The sequence below is a fragment of the Anolis sagrei genome, chromosome 10, assembly GCF_037176765.1.
Source record: "Anolis sagrei isolate rAnoSag1 chromosome 10, rAnoSag1.mat, whole genome shotgun sequence".
In the NCBI taxonomy this organism is placed as follows: domain Eukaryota; kingdom Metazoa; phylum Chordata; class Lepidosauria; order Squamata; family Dactyloidae; genus Anolis; species Anolis sagrei.
Window position 1 is genome coordinate 34,857,567 of NC_090030.1, and position 12,246 is coordinate 34,869,812.

At 43.1% G+C, this 12,246-nt stretch overlaps 1 protein-coding gene across 1 annotated transcript in view; it reads left to right on the top strand.

The window, feature by feature from the left end:
- The window catches only part of NRK (Nik related kinase), a 197,083-nt gene that overhangs the window by 137,181 nt on the left and 47,656 nt on the right, over positions 1–12,246 (top strand). Inside the window, exons 25-27 of the mRNA XM_067471688.1 lie at positions 4,830–4,973; positions 8,334–8,468; positions 12,108–12,208. Coding sequence (XP_067327789.1) covers positions 4,830–4,973; positions 8,334–8,468; positions 12,108–12,208 — 380 coding nt within the window. The remainder of the gene's footprint in view (positions 1–4,829; positions 4,974–8,333; positions 8,469–12,107; positions 12,209–12,246) is intronic.

Genomic DNA, 12,246 nt, shown 5'->3' on the forward strand with positions numbered 1-12,246 from the left:
AAGAATGAGAAAGTACTCCATCGGTGTCACAAGTGAACGGTGAAGTGACAGCTCCCCCTGTGCCCGAAATTTAGGTACCGCTTATATGGGGAGGCTAATTTAACTAGTTTATGACACCATAAAACTCTCCAGCAGTGTGCAAAAGAATGAGAAAGTACTCCATCGATGTCACAAGTGGACGGTGAAGCAACAGCTCCCCCTGTGGCCGAAATTGAGGTACCGCTTATGTGGAGAGGCTAATTTAACTAATTTGCGATGCCATAAAACTATCTAGCAGTGTGCAAAAGAATGAGGAAGTACTCCATCGGTGTCACAAGTGAACGGTGAAGCAACAGCTCCCCCTGTGCCCAAAATTTAGGTACCACTTATGAGGGGAGGCTAATTTAACTAGTTTATGACGCCATAAAACTCTCCAGCAGTGTGCAATAGAATGAGGAAGTACTCCATCGGTGTCACAAGTGGGCGGTGAAGTGACAGCTCCCCCTGTGGCTGAAATTTAGGTACCGCTTATGTGGGGAGACTAATTTAACTAATTTGCAAAGCCATAAAACTCACCAGCAGTGTGCAAAAGAATGAGGAAGTACTCCATCGGTGTCACAAATGGATGGTGAAGCAACAGCTCCCCCTGTGCCCGAAATTTAGGTACCGCTTATGTGAGGAGGATAATTTAACTAATTTACGACGCCATAAAACTCTCCAGCAGTGTGCAATAGAATGAGGAAGTACTCCATCGGTGTCACAAATGGATGATGAAGCGACAGCTCCCCCAGTGGCCGAAATTTAGGTACCGCTTATGTGGGGAGGCTAATTTAACTAATTTACGACGCCATAAAACTCTCCAGCAGTGTGCAATAGAATGAGGAAGTACTCCATCGGTGTCACAAGTGGACGGTGAAGCGATAGCTCCCCCTGTAGCCGAAATTTAAGTACCGCTTATGTGGGGAGGGTAATTTAACTAATTTATGACACCATAAAACTCTCCAGCAGTGTGCAAAAGAATGAGGAAGTACTCCATCGGTGTCACAAATGGACGGTGAAGCGACAGCTCCCCCAGAGGCCGAAATTTAGGTACCGTTTATGCGGGGAGGCTAATTTAACTAATTTACGACGCCACAAAACTCACCAGCAGTGTGCAATAGAATGAGGAAGTACTCCATCGGTGTCACAAGTGAGCGGTGAAGTGACAGCTCCCCCTGTGGCTGAAATTTAGGTACTGCTTATGTGGGGAGGCTAATTTAACTAATTTGCAAAGCCATAAAACTCTCCAGCAGTGTGCAAAAGAATGAGGAAGTACCCCATCGGTGTCACAAATGGACGGTGAAGTGACAGCTCCCCCAGAGGCTGAAATTTAGGTACTGCTTATGCGGGGAAGCTAATTTAACTAATTTATGACACCATAAAACTCATCAGCAGTGTGCAAAAGAATGAGGAAGTACTCCATCGGTGTCACAAATGGATGGTGAAGCAACAGCTCCCCCTGTGCCTGAAATGTAGGTACCGCTTATGTGGGGAGGCTAATTTAACTAATTTACGACGCCATAAAACTCTCCAGCAGTGTACAAAAGAATAAGAAAGTACTCCATCAGTGTCACAAATGGACAGTGAAGCAACAGCTCCCCCAGAGGCCGAAATTTAGGTACCGTTTATGCGGGGAGGCTAATTTAACTAATTTACGACGCCATAAAACTCTCCAGCAGAGTGCAAAAGAATGAGGAAGTACTCCATCGGTGTCACAAATGGATGGTGAAGCGACCTCTCCCCCAGAGGCTGAAATTTAGGTACTGCTTATGCGGGGAGGCTAATTTAACTAATTTACGACACCATAAAACTCATCAGCAGTGTGCAAAAGTATGAGGAAGTACTCCATCAGTGTCACAAGTGGACGTTGAAGCGACAGCTCCCCCGGTGGCTGAAATTCAAAGCATCCCTTTATGAAGCTGGAAAGTTAAATAGCCTCCGTGTGTCTGTCTATATATGTTGTGTGTCTATGGCATTGAATGTTTGCCATGTATATGTGCATTGTGATCCGCCCTGAATCTCCTGCGGGGTGAGCAAGGTGGAATATAAATACTGTAAATCAATAAGTAGAATAAATAAATGTGTGGGAGGAACCAAAATGCCCCTTTGTTGTGGCTGAGATGGTTCTCTGATGATCAGAATGATGGGATTCAGATTCCTGGCTCGTTTTCTGTGCCTCAGATTTCTGGGCCTGCTTCTAGGTCTTTTTCTGAGGTTCCCACAGACAGTCAACACAGCAATTCTCAGAAGAAAGGAATTTTAACAAAGTAGATAGCGAACAGGTAGAGTGGCCTTTGCCTCTATAGCGAAATTGCTACTCTATGTTAAATTTTTGGTGTATAGCTCTATGTTTACATATAGAGATAGGGAAGAATAGGCACAAACAAGGTAGCAACAGCAGAGATAGGATTCATTTGCATATGGAAGCCGATTGGTCATATGCAGATTAGCGTAGGCCCAGGATTTGAAAAGGCTGCTAGGCCGAAATGACAGTTGGAGAGAGAGTAGAGATGAACATTCCAAAGGGGAGGAGCCAAAGTTTAAAAATAAGCAGTTAGGAATTGCTGTTTATGAGGGAGTTAGGGATTCCTGTTTGTGAGAGGCAGTTAGGAACTTCTGTGAGAGAAAAGAGTTAGGAATTCTGGTTAGAAATAAGCAGTTATGAAGATGTGTTAAAGACTTCTGAATATAGAAGCAGTTAGTTAAATAGAGCTCAAATTTTAGGAACATAAAGAAAGCCAGTGGTGCTTTAGTCAGATCATAATTTCAGTCAAGAGTGTGTAAAGCAAATAACATGTTTGTGAATGTGAAACATTGAAAGTCTACTTCAGAAAAGTAAACCAAGTATATGATACTGACTGTAAGTCTCAAGATTGCAACAAAACACAAAACGTAACTACAAGCATTGGAGCCAGAAGTTATAAATAAACTGTGTTACTTTGTTATACAGAAGTGTGTCTCAGTGCCTGTACAAAGGTTAAACAGCACACAGAAAGTCCCAGCTAATATAAAAGAAGAAACTGAATCAGTATAAGAGCAAAGAGATTTTTCTTAAATAAAGAAATAGTCTCCCTCCCTCACTATAGCCTCCTTCCCATGCTGATAGTGAAAGTGCGGAAAGCCTTGATAATGACCTGACCCGGCAAGCCCGTCTTGATTTACGGGTCAGGCGGAGTTCTCACCTGACCGGCAGACGAGAAGCCAGCTCGGGGAAAGGTCATTGCAATGCTTTCATGTTGGTGAGAGCATAATGTTTCCATGTTAGAAAGGCATCTTGCAAACTAAGGGAAAGCGTCAGTTCCATGTAGCTTATTAGCCTGAAAGCTTCATGGAATAACCTTAGCTGGAAAGCAGCACGCTTGGGATTTCTTGCATTGTGATTCTTGGGGCAATTGTTTCATTGCTTGTACCTTGGACTCTGTTTTGAACTTTGCCTATGTGCCTCTTGTTTTTACCTGAACTATATTCTGCATTTAATCTAAATCTTTGGAACTTTGCAATGCTTATTCTTTATTTTGACTTGGACTTTTTCCTCAATAAAATATAAAACTACAGCTCTTGTGTGGTGGTGTTTGGAAGCAAGGCGAAGCTTACTCTGAGTTGCAACACCCTTGGAGAAAAAGCTCCACCATTACCTTTTGCTCACGGAGGAGGGAAGATCAGCAAAGTGTTGTGTTCCTCTCTGCCTCATGTGCTTTCTAGGGACCTTCCTTCCTTCTTTCATGCCTCCTTCCCGCCTCCTTCTCCTTTGGGAGGGAATACTTTATATTCTTGCATGGGTGAGTGGCCCTTGTGGTCTCTTCCACATCTATGATCCTGTTGCGGAATATACGTTACCTGAGATCATTAGACTACTTTTGGAGAAGGAAGAAGATGGAGACAGATTGTCGTACTTCCAAGACTTTATTTCTATCTCTGCAGAGTATAGGTTGAACAGCTCAAATGACTGTCACCACTGAGGTCTGAATCGCTTCGGTCTTTTATAGCAGAATAGCACCCTTTCCACACATGCACAGAAAGAGTCTGACATTTACACAATACAATCATTAACAGGTGTTTCCATGTATAGTTTCCAAGGACATCTTTATCTACATTGTGACCCCAAACATCTGCTCGATTATGTAACTTATCCCAACCCTCACCCGTTACCCTAAGATGACATGTATGTGTTCAACTGCTTAAATCTCTAATTGAATTATAACTTTTATATGCTTATAACATAAGATTTGATCAAGGCAATCTCCTCTAGTCAATCCAGCCTTAATTACTTCATTATATCTTATTTCTTAATATGAAGACCATGAAGGAATTTACTTAGGATGAAACTCTTCTGAAATTGCCTGCTATTTACATTAAGTGGTCAGAGGATGGCGCTCTCTCACCATATGACCTTAGATGTTCCAAGTCTTCGATCGATACTATTGATTTCTTTGTCCTGCCAAACTTCTCTTGTTGACTTCATATCTATGTAAACATCAGCTAGAGCAAACTGACCCAAAGCCCAGTGTCAATCAATATCATCTGTAGGTTTTTCATGCTTGCAAATTTACTCATTAGAAATGGTCTTTTCAGGATCAGGTAGGAACATGAATCTTCTATTTTATTCTAAATTATTATGATTTCCCTTTATTATTTTATTTTCTCCTAACGGCTGCCACAATCCTATAGCATGAAAGAGCCATGAGTGGTGGAGGTACACTTCCATGCTGTCACTGGGTGCTCAATAGGTGGGTCGAAATGGTCCAGAATGCCTGGGAGAATCTAAATTCCCAAAATACTAACACTGTGTACTCTTCTTCTTTCATTAACAGGCGTGAATTTGCTTGTGGGGACCGAGAATGGATTGTGGCTCCTGGACAGAAGTGGGCAAGGACGAGTTTACTCACTGATAACCAGGAGGCGGTTTCAGCAAATGGATGTGCTTGAAGGACTCAACGTGCTCATCACCATCTCAGGTACGTTTGGAGTCTGTTTTTAATTTACGTGCACATAACAACAATGCATGGGATGGTCCATGAGGTCACCTAGAGAAGACAATGATTCTGGGGGAAATGGAAGGAAAAAGGAAGAGGGGCCGACCAAGGGCAAGATGGATGGATGGCATCCTTGAAGTGACTGGCTTGACTCTGAAGGAGCTGGGGGTGGTGACGGCTGACGGGAAGCTCTGGCCTGGGCTGGTCCAGGAGGTCACCAAGAGTCAGAAGCAACTGAACGAATAAACAACAACATACATACAGGAGACATGAAGGAAGGGAAACCCTTAGTCTATACTAAGCTAACTAAACTGCTCCTGGTTGAGGACTTGAAACTTGGGCAGTGTGGGGTTGAATCCCAAAAGTTGTGAACTTATGTATACAACACATCCAAAGACAAGGCATGATCATCAAGTTTGCAGACAACACCAAATTGGGAGGGAGACCCAATACTCCAGAGGACAGGAGCGGGATTCAAAACGATCTTGGCAGATTAGAGAGATGATTGGCCAAAACTAACAAAATGAAGTTCAACAGAGAAAAATGCAAGAGACTCCACTTAGGCAGAAAAATTGCAAAGATACAGAATGGGGGACAATGATGCCTGGCTCGAGAGCAGTACGTGTGGAAACGATCTTGGAGTCCTCATGGACAACAAGTTAAACATGAGCCAACAATGTGATGTGGCGGCAAAAAAAGCCAATGGGATTTTGTCCTGCATCAATAGGAGCATAGGGTCTAGATCTAGGGAAGTCGCGCTCCCCATTCTCTATTCCGCTTTGGTTAGACCACACCTGGAATATTGTGTCCAGTTCTGGGCACCACAATTCAAGAGAGAGATTGACAAGCTGGAATGTGTCCAGCGAAAGAGGGCGACTAAAATGATCAAGGGTCTGGAGAACAAGCCCTATGAGGAGTGGCTTAAGGAGCTGGGCATGTTTAGCCTGAAGAAGAAAAGGATGAGAGGAGATATGATAGCCATGCATAAATATGTGAGAGGAAGCCACAGGGAGGAGGAGGGAGCAAGCTTGTTTTCTGCTTCCTTGGAGACTAGGACGCGGAACAATGGCTTCAAACTACAAGAGAGGAGATTCCATCTGAACACGAGGAAGAACTTCCTGACTGTGAGAGCCGTTTAGCAGTGGAACTCTCTGCCCCAGAGTGTGGTGGAGGCTCCTTCTTTGGAAGCTTTTAAACAGAGGCTGGATGGGAATCTGTCAGGGGTGATTTGAATGCAAAATTCCTGCTTCTTGGCAGAATGGGGTTGGACTGGATGGTCTTTTCCAACTCTTTGATTCTGTGGTTCTGTGTCAACATTACCAATAGTGTACGTGCTTTAAGATAACCTCTCGGCTTTCACAATATGTTTGAAAACAGCAAATTAATCAAAATAAGACGAATAAAGTTTGTTGTGTGTGAAAGCAGAATGAATGCTTTAGGGAGATTTGGAGTTGCACTCAGGAAGCTGAGAGGTGGGTCAGAAACAGAACAAAACATGAGTTTTGGCACCCGTACAATTAATCAGTTTCACTTGGAATATCAGCTTCAACGGGAGCAGCATTCGCAGCACCAAGGAGGGCTTCTTTCTTTCGTAAGGTTTGGCTCAGCGTAATTGAATACAGAGCATGCTTGAAGGCATATGTTGAACATTTCAGTTTCTATATAGATTCCTTCATATACATAACCATGATTCGGTAGAGAGGTGCTTTGCAGTTATTTACAAGTGTGCAAGGACAATGTGGATTCATTGAATGGAGAGAAGAGACAAAATCTCAATGTGTTGAAAAAGTCCTTGCAGCTCCACTGAAAAGATGGCATCCTGCTACTTAGAAAAAAATTAATGTAAGGTAGCTTTAGGAATGCGAAAGGGTCCTTGGGGTTGATTCCAGAGTTACAAGCTGGATAGATGCAGGGAATGCTGTGGATGGAGCGTGTCTGGATTTTAGATAGGCCTTCTTTGAAAAGGCAGAACTACTTAATACCTTCTTTGCCTCGGTCTTCTCACAAAAAGAAAGTCATCTTCAACCTCAGCAAGATGGAGTGGAGGAGGGATTAGAGGACACCCAACCCCAAATTAGGAAACAAGTCATCCATGAATACCTGGCCGCTCTCAATGAGTCCAAGTCCCCTTTCAGGGCCAGATCAACGACACCCAAGAGTACTGAAGGAACGAGCGGAAGTCATCTCGGAACCATTGGCAATCATCTTTGAGAGTTCTTGGAGAATGGGAGAAGTTCCAGCAGACTGGAGGAGGGCCAATGTGGTCCCAATCTTCAAGAAGGGAAAAAAGGATGACCCAAACAACTACCGTCCTGTCAGCCTCACGTTGATACCGGGCAAGATTCTGGAAAAGATGGCGAAGAAAGTGGTCTGCAAACACTTAGAAACAAATGCGGTCATCGCTAAGAGTCAACATGGATTGATCAAAAACAAGTCATGCCAGACTCATCTGATCTCTTTTTTCGATAGAGTGACAAGCTGGGTAGATGCGGGGAATGATGCCATGGATGGAGCGTGCCTGGATTTCAGGAAGGCCTTCTTTGACAAGGTCCCCCATGACCTTCTGGGAAGGAAACGAGTCCAATGTGGGCGAGGCAAAACTACGGTGAGGTGGATCTGGAATTGGTTAAATGGACGAACCCAGAGGGTGATTCTCCCCAAGGCTTCCTCTTCATCATGGAAAGAAGTGATGAGTGGAGTGCCATCCACAGGGTTCCGTCCGGGCCCGGTCCTGCTTAGGATCTTCATTCATGACTTAGATGAAGGGCTAGAAGGCAGGATCACCAAGTTTGCAGACGACACCAAATTGGGAGGTAGAGCCAAGACTCCAGAGGACAGGAGCAGGATTCAAAACGATCTTGACAGATTAGAGAGATGAATGGCCAAAACTAACAAAAGGAAGTTCAACAGGGACAAATGCAAGATACTGCAGTCCACTACTACAACTCTCAAATGGCAAAATCAACCCTCACGACCCCACCAGTATTCAAATTTGGGCGTATTGGGTATTTGTGCCAAATTAGGTCCAGTGAATGAAAATGCATCTTGCATATCAGATATTTACATTACCATTCCTAACAAGAGCAAACTTACCGTTATGAAGTAGCAATGAAAATAATGTTATGGTTGTGAGTCACCACAACATGAGGAACTGTATTAAGGGGCCACAGCATTAGGAAGGTTGAGAAACACTGGTTTAGAAGCTATGAAATGTTCCTTCAAATATCTCCCTGTTTCCTGCTGCAAATGGTGCTGAAAGGTGTCTTACTGCATCCAATGTGGTGACACAGTCCAGTAGGTTTTCAAATGCTTCCTTTTCATTTCTATTCCAATGTATTCCAGGCAAGAAGAATAAGCTACGGGTATACTATCTATCTTGGTTACGAAACAAGATCTTGCGAAATGACCCTGATGTGGAGAAGCGGCAAGGCTGGGTGCCGGTGGGCGACCTGGAAGGCTGCGTACACTACAAAGTCGGTGGGTCTTATTTATTGATATTATTGAATTATCTGCCAGAAGCGACTGGGGAAAGTTTAAGGCAAGGGTTCGCAACTCTTGGTCCTCCAGATCCTGGGACAATAATGAAGGGCTGAAGTCCAAAAAGATCTGAGAGATCCAAAAGAGAGAGAGAGAGCTACTGTGTTAAGGAATTAATTGTCAGTTCCTTAACAACATATATGTGGTGAGAGAAAGAGACTATTTCCTTATTAAAAACCTTATTTAAAAAACTTTGCTGCCTTATACTGATTCATTTTCTTCTTTTATATTGGCTGGGACTTTCTGTGTGCTGTTAAACCTTTGTGCTTTATGTCACAGGCAATGAAACACTCTTGTATATAACAAAGTAACACAGTTTATTTATAACTTCTGGCTCCAATGCTTGTGGTTACATTTGTGTTTTGTTGCAATCTTGAGGCTTACCATCAGTATCATTTACTTGGTTTACTTTTCTGAATAAACTTTCAATGTTTCACATTCACAAACATGTTACTTGCTTTGCACACTCTTGGTTGAATTATATTCTGAACTAAGGCACCACTAGCCTTCTTTATGTTCCTTAAAACTCGAGCTCTATTTAACTAACTGCTTCTCTATATCAGAAGTCTTTAACACATCTTCATAACTGCTTATTTCTAACAGGAGTTCCTCTTTTCTCTCACAGAAGTTCCTAACTCTTTTCTCTCACAGAAGTTCCCAACTGTCTCTCACAAAAAGGAATCCCTAACTCTCTTCACAAACAGTAATTCCTAACTCACTCTTTTGACTCTAACTGCCTATTTTTAAAACCTTGGCTCCGCCCCTTTGGAATGTTTAGCTCTGCTCTCTCTCCAACTGTCATTTTGGCCTAGCAACCTTTTCAAATCCTGGGCCTACGCTAATCTGCATATGACCAATTGGCTTCCATATGCAAATGAATCCTATCTCTGCTGTTGCTACCCTGTCTGTGCCTATTCTTCCCTATCTGCCATATGTAAACATAGAGCTATACACCAAAAATTTAACATTGAGTAGCAATTTCGCTTTCCTTTGGAGAAGCATTAATATCTCGTAGCATCACAGTTCCCCTACAAAATCATTCAACATATTCTTCAGAGAACATAATATATGTAATTCAATGTCCCTGCAACTTACAGTACATTGGGATGAACACCAGACCCCTGAGAACTAGAATATTTGAACACTGCTCTCGGATCAAAAATGTAAATACTGACTCCTCTTTATATATGCACTTTAGGGAGAAGGAACATTCATGCCATAGTTTTAGGATTTGTGCTTTGGAAAAACTACACCAGACCTAATTTAGATATGAAGAAACTACTTCTCCAAAGGGAAGCTTTCTGGACTTTTAAATTTCAAACCCTGTTCCCTCAGGGTATTAATGACAAGCTTGATTTCACTTGTTATCTATAGCATGTATTTAAGGTTCATCAGGATTAAGAGCATTTGCTTGCAAGAGAATCTCCTGAAGCAAAGCCTGTGATTACTTAATGAAATGTAAACATTATGTGAACATTACTTTGACTTTTTTGTACTAGTTATGTATTGATTTAATGTTAACATAACAATAGGGGTGTTATAGCATATCTATTTTATGTATGTTGTTGTTCTTTTCATACATGTAATTATAGTATCAGAGATTTGTTTCTTGTTGAAATATTAAGAAGAATTCATGACCTGAAGATGGTGTTTTCATCACCAACACCAAAACAAGGAACTGCACCCGAGATACCTTGTTGTAACCTGGTGGTCACCGTGTAGAATTCTTCTCTGACACAACCTTGGATGCCACAAATAGTCCTTCGAAAACATCTACAAGTTCCTTAACTACAGCCATGAGTTACATTATTGCTGCTGACTACATATTAATATGAAATCTGAACAGGAGCACTTGGCTATAATTCAGGCATGGGAAAACTTTAGCCCTCCAGGTGTTTTGGACTTCAACTCCCACAATTCCTTCAATACATGGACAACACCCTTCAGTGCGTGGATGACATACTCATAGCAGAGGCATGGGCCAACTTGGGCATCCAGGTGTTTTGGAGTTCAGCTTCCACAATTCCTTCAGTACATGGACAACACCGTTCAGTACATAGATGACATACTCATAGCAGAGGCATGGGTCAACTTGGGCCTCCAGGTGTTTTGGGCTTCAGCTCCCACAATTCCTTCAGTAGATGGACAACATCCTTCAGTACGTGGATGACATACTCATAGCACAGGCATGGGCCAACTTGGGCATCCAGGTGTTGTGGAGTTCAACTCCCAAAATTCCTTCAGAAGGTGGACAATGTCCTTCAGTACGTGGATGACATACTCATAGCAGAGGCATTGGTCAACTGGGACATCCAGGTGTTTTGGGCTTCAGCTCCCACAATTCCTTCAGTAGATGGACAACATCCTTCAGTACGTGGATGACGTACTCATAGCACAGGCATGGGCCAACTTGGGCATCCAGGTGTTTTGGAGTTCAGCTCCCACAATTCCTTCAGTACATGGACAGCATCCTTCAGTAGAGGCATGGGCCAACTTGGGCCTCCAGGTGTTTTAGACTTCAACTCCCACAATTCCTAAAAGCCTCAGGCCCTTTCTTTTTTCCTCTCAGCTGTTGAGGTTGTTAGGAATTGTGGGAGCTGAAGCCCAAAACACCTGGAGGCCCAAGTTGGCCCATGCCTGTGCTATGAGTATGTCATCCACGTACTGAAGGATGTTGTCCATCTACTGGAGGAATTGTGGGAGCTGAAGCCCAAAACACCTGGAGGCCCAAGTTGGCCCATGCCTGTGCTATGAGTATGTCATCCACGTACTGAAGGATGTTGTCCATCTACTGAAGGAATTGTGGGAGTTGAATTCCAAAACACCTGGAGGCCCAAGTTGGCCCATGCCTGTGCTATGAGTATGTCATCCACGTACTGAACGGTGTTGTCCATCTACTGAAGGAATTGTGGGAGTTGAACTCCAAAACACCTGGAGGCCCAAGTTGGCCCATGCCTCTGCTATGAGTATGTCATCCACGTACTGAAGGATGCTGTCCACCTACTGAAGGAATTGTGGGAGCTGAAGGGCAAAACACCTGGATGCCCAAGTTGGCCCATGCCTCTGCTATGAGTATGTCATCCATGTACTGAAGGATGTTGCCCATCTACTGAAGGAATTGTGGGAGCTGAAGCCCAAAACACCTGGAGGCCCAAGTTGGCCCATGCCTCTGCTATGAGTATGTCATCCACGTACTGAAGGATGTTGTCCATGTACTGAAGGAATTGTGGGGCCTGTGCCTGCAATAGTCTGATGATTTTCAAAATTTATTTCACCCTCACGTTTACATTGTTATTGGGGATTGGAATAAGATCTTGGGAAGATTACTCTTTTTTGGACCGCGTTCCAAAATGTTCATCCAGCATCAGCCATTTGCCAAACCAGGGATGAGTTCCAAAACATCAAATACGTCCAAAAACAACTTTTTCCACACTCTGCTCTAAACCATGTAAATTATTCTGGATCAGATTCTAGGTCAAATCCATCACCTTCGGCTCAGCAAGCTTTGCAAATGAATTTCGAATGCCTTTCCAACTTCTGTAACTAATCGATTCAAACAACACAATTGTTTATTTGCAGTGAAATATGAGAGAATCAAATTCCTTGTGATTGCTGTGAAAAATTCCGTGGAGGTCTATGCCTGGGCTCCGAAGCCGTACCACAAATTCATGGCCTTTAAGGTAAGTAAAGGAGACAGTTTAGTATTTACAGCTTGTTC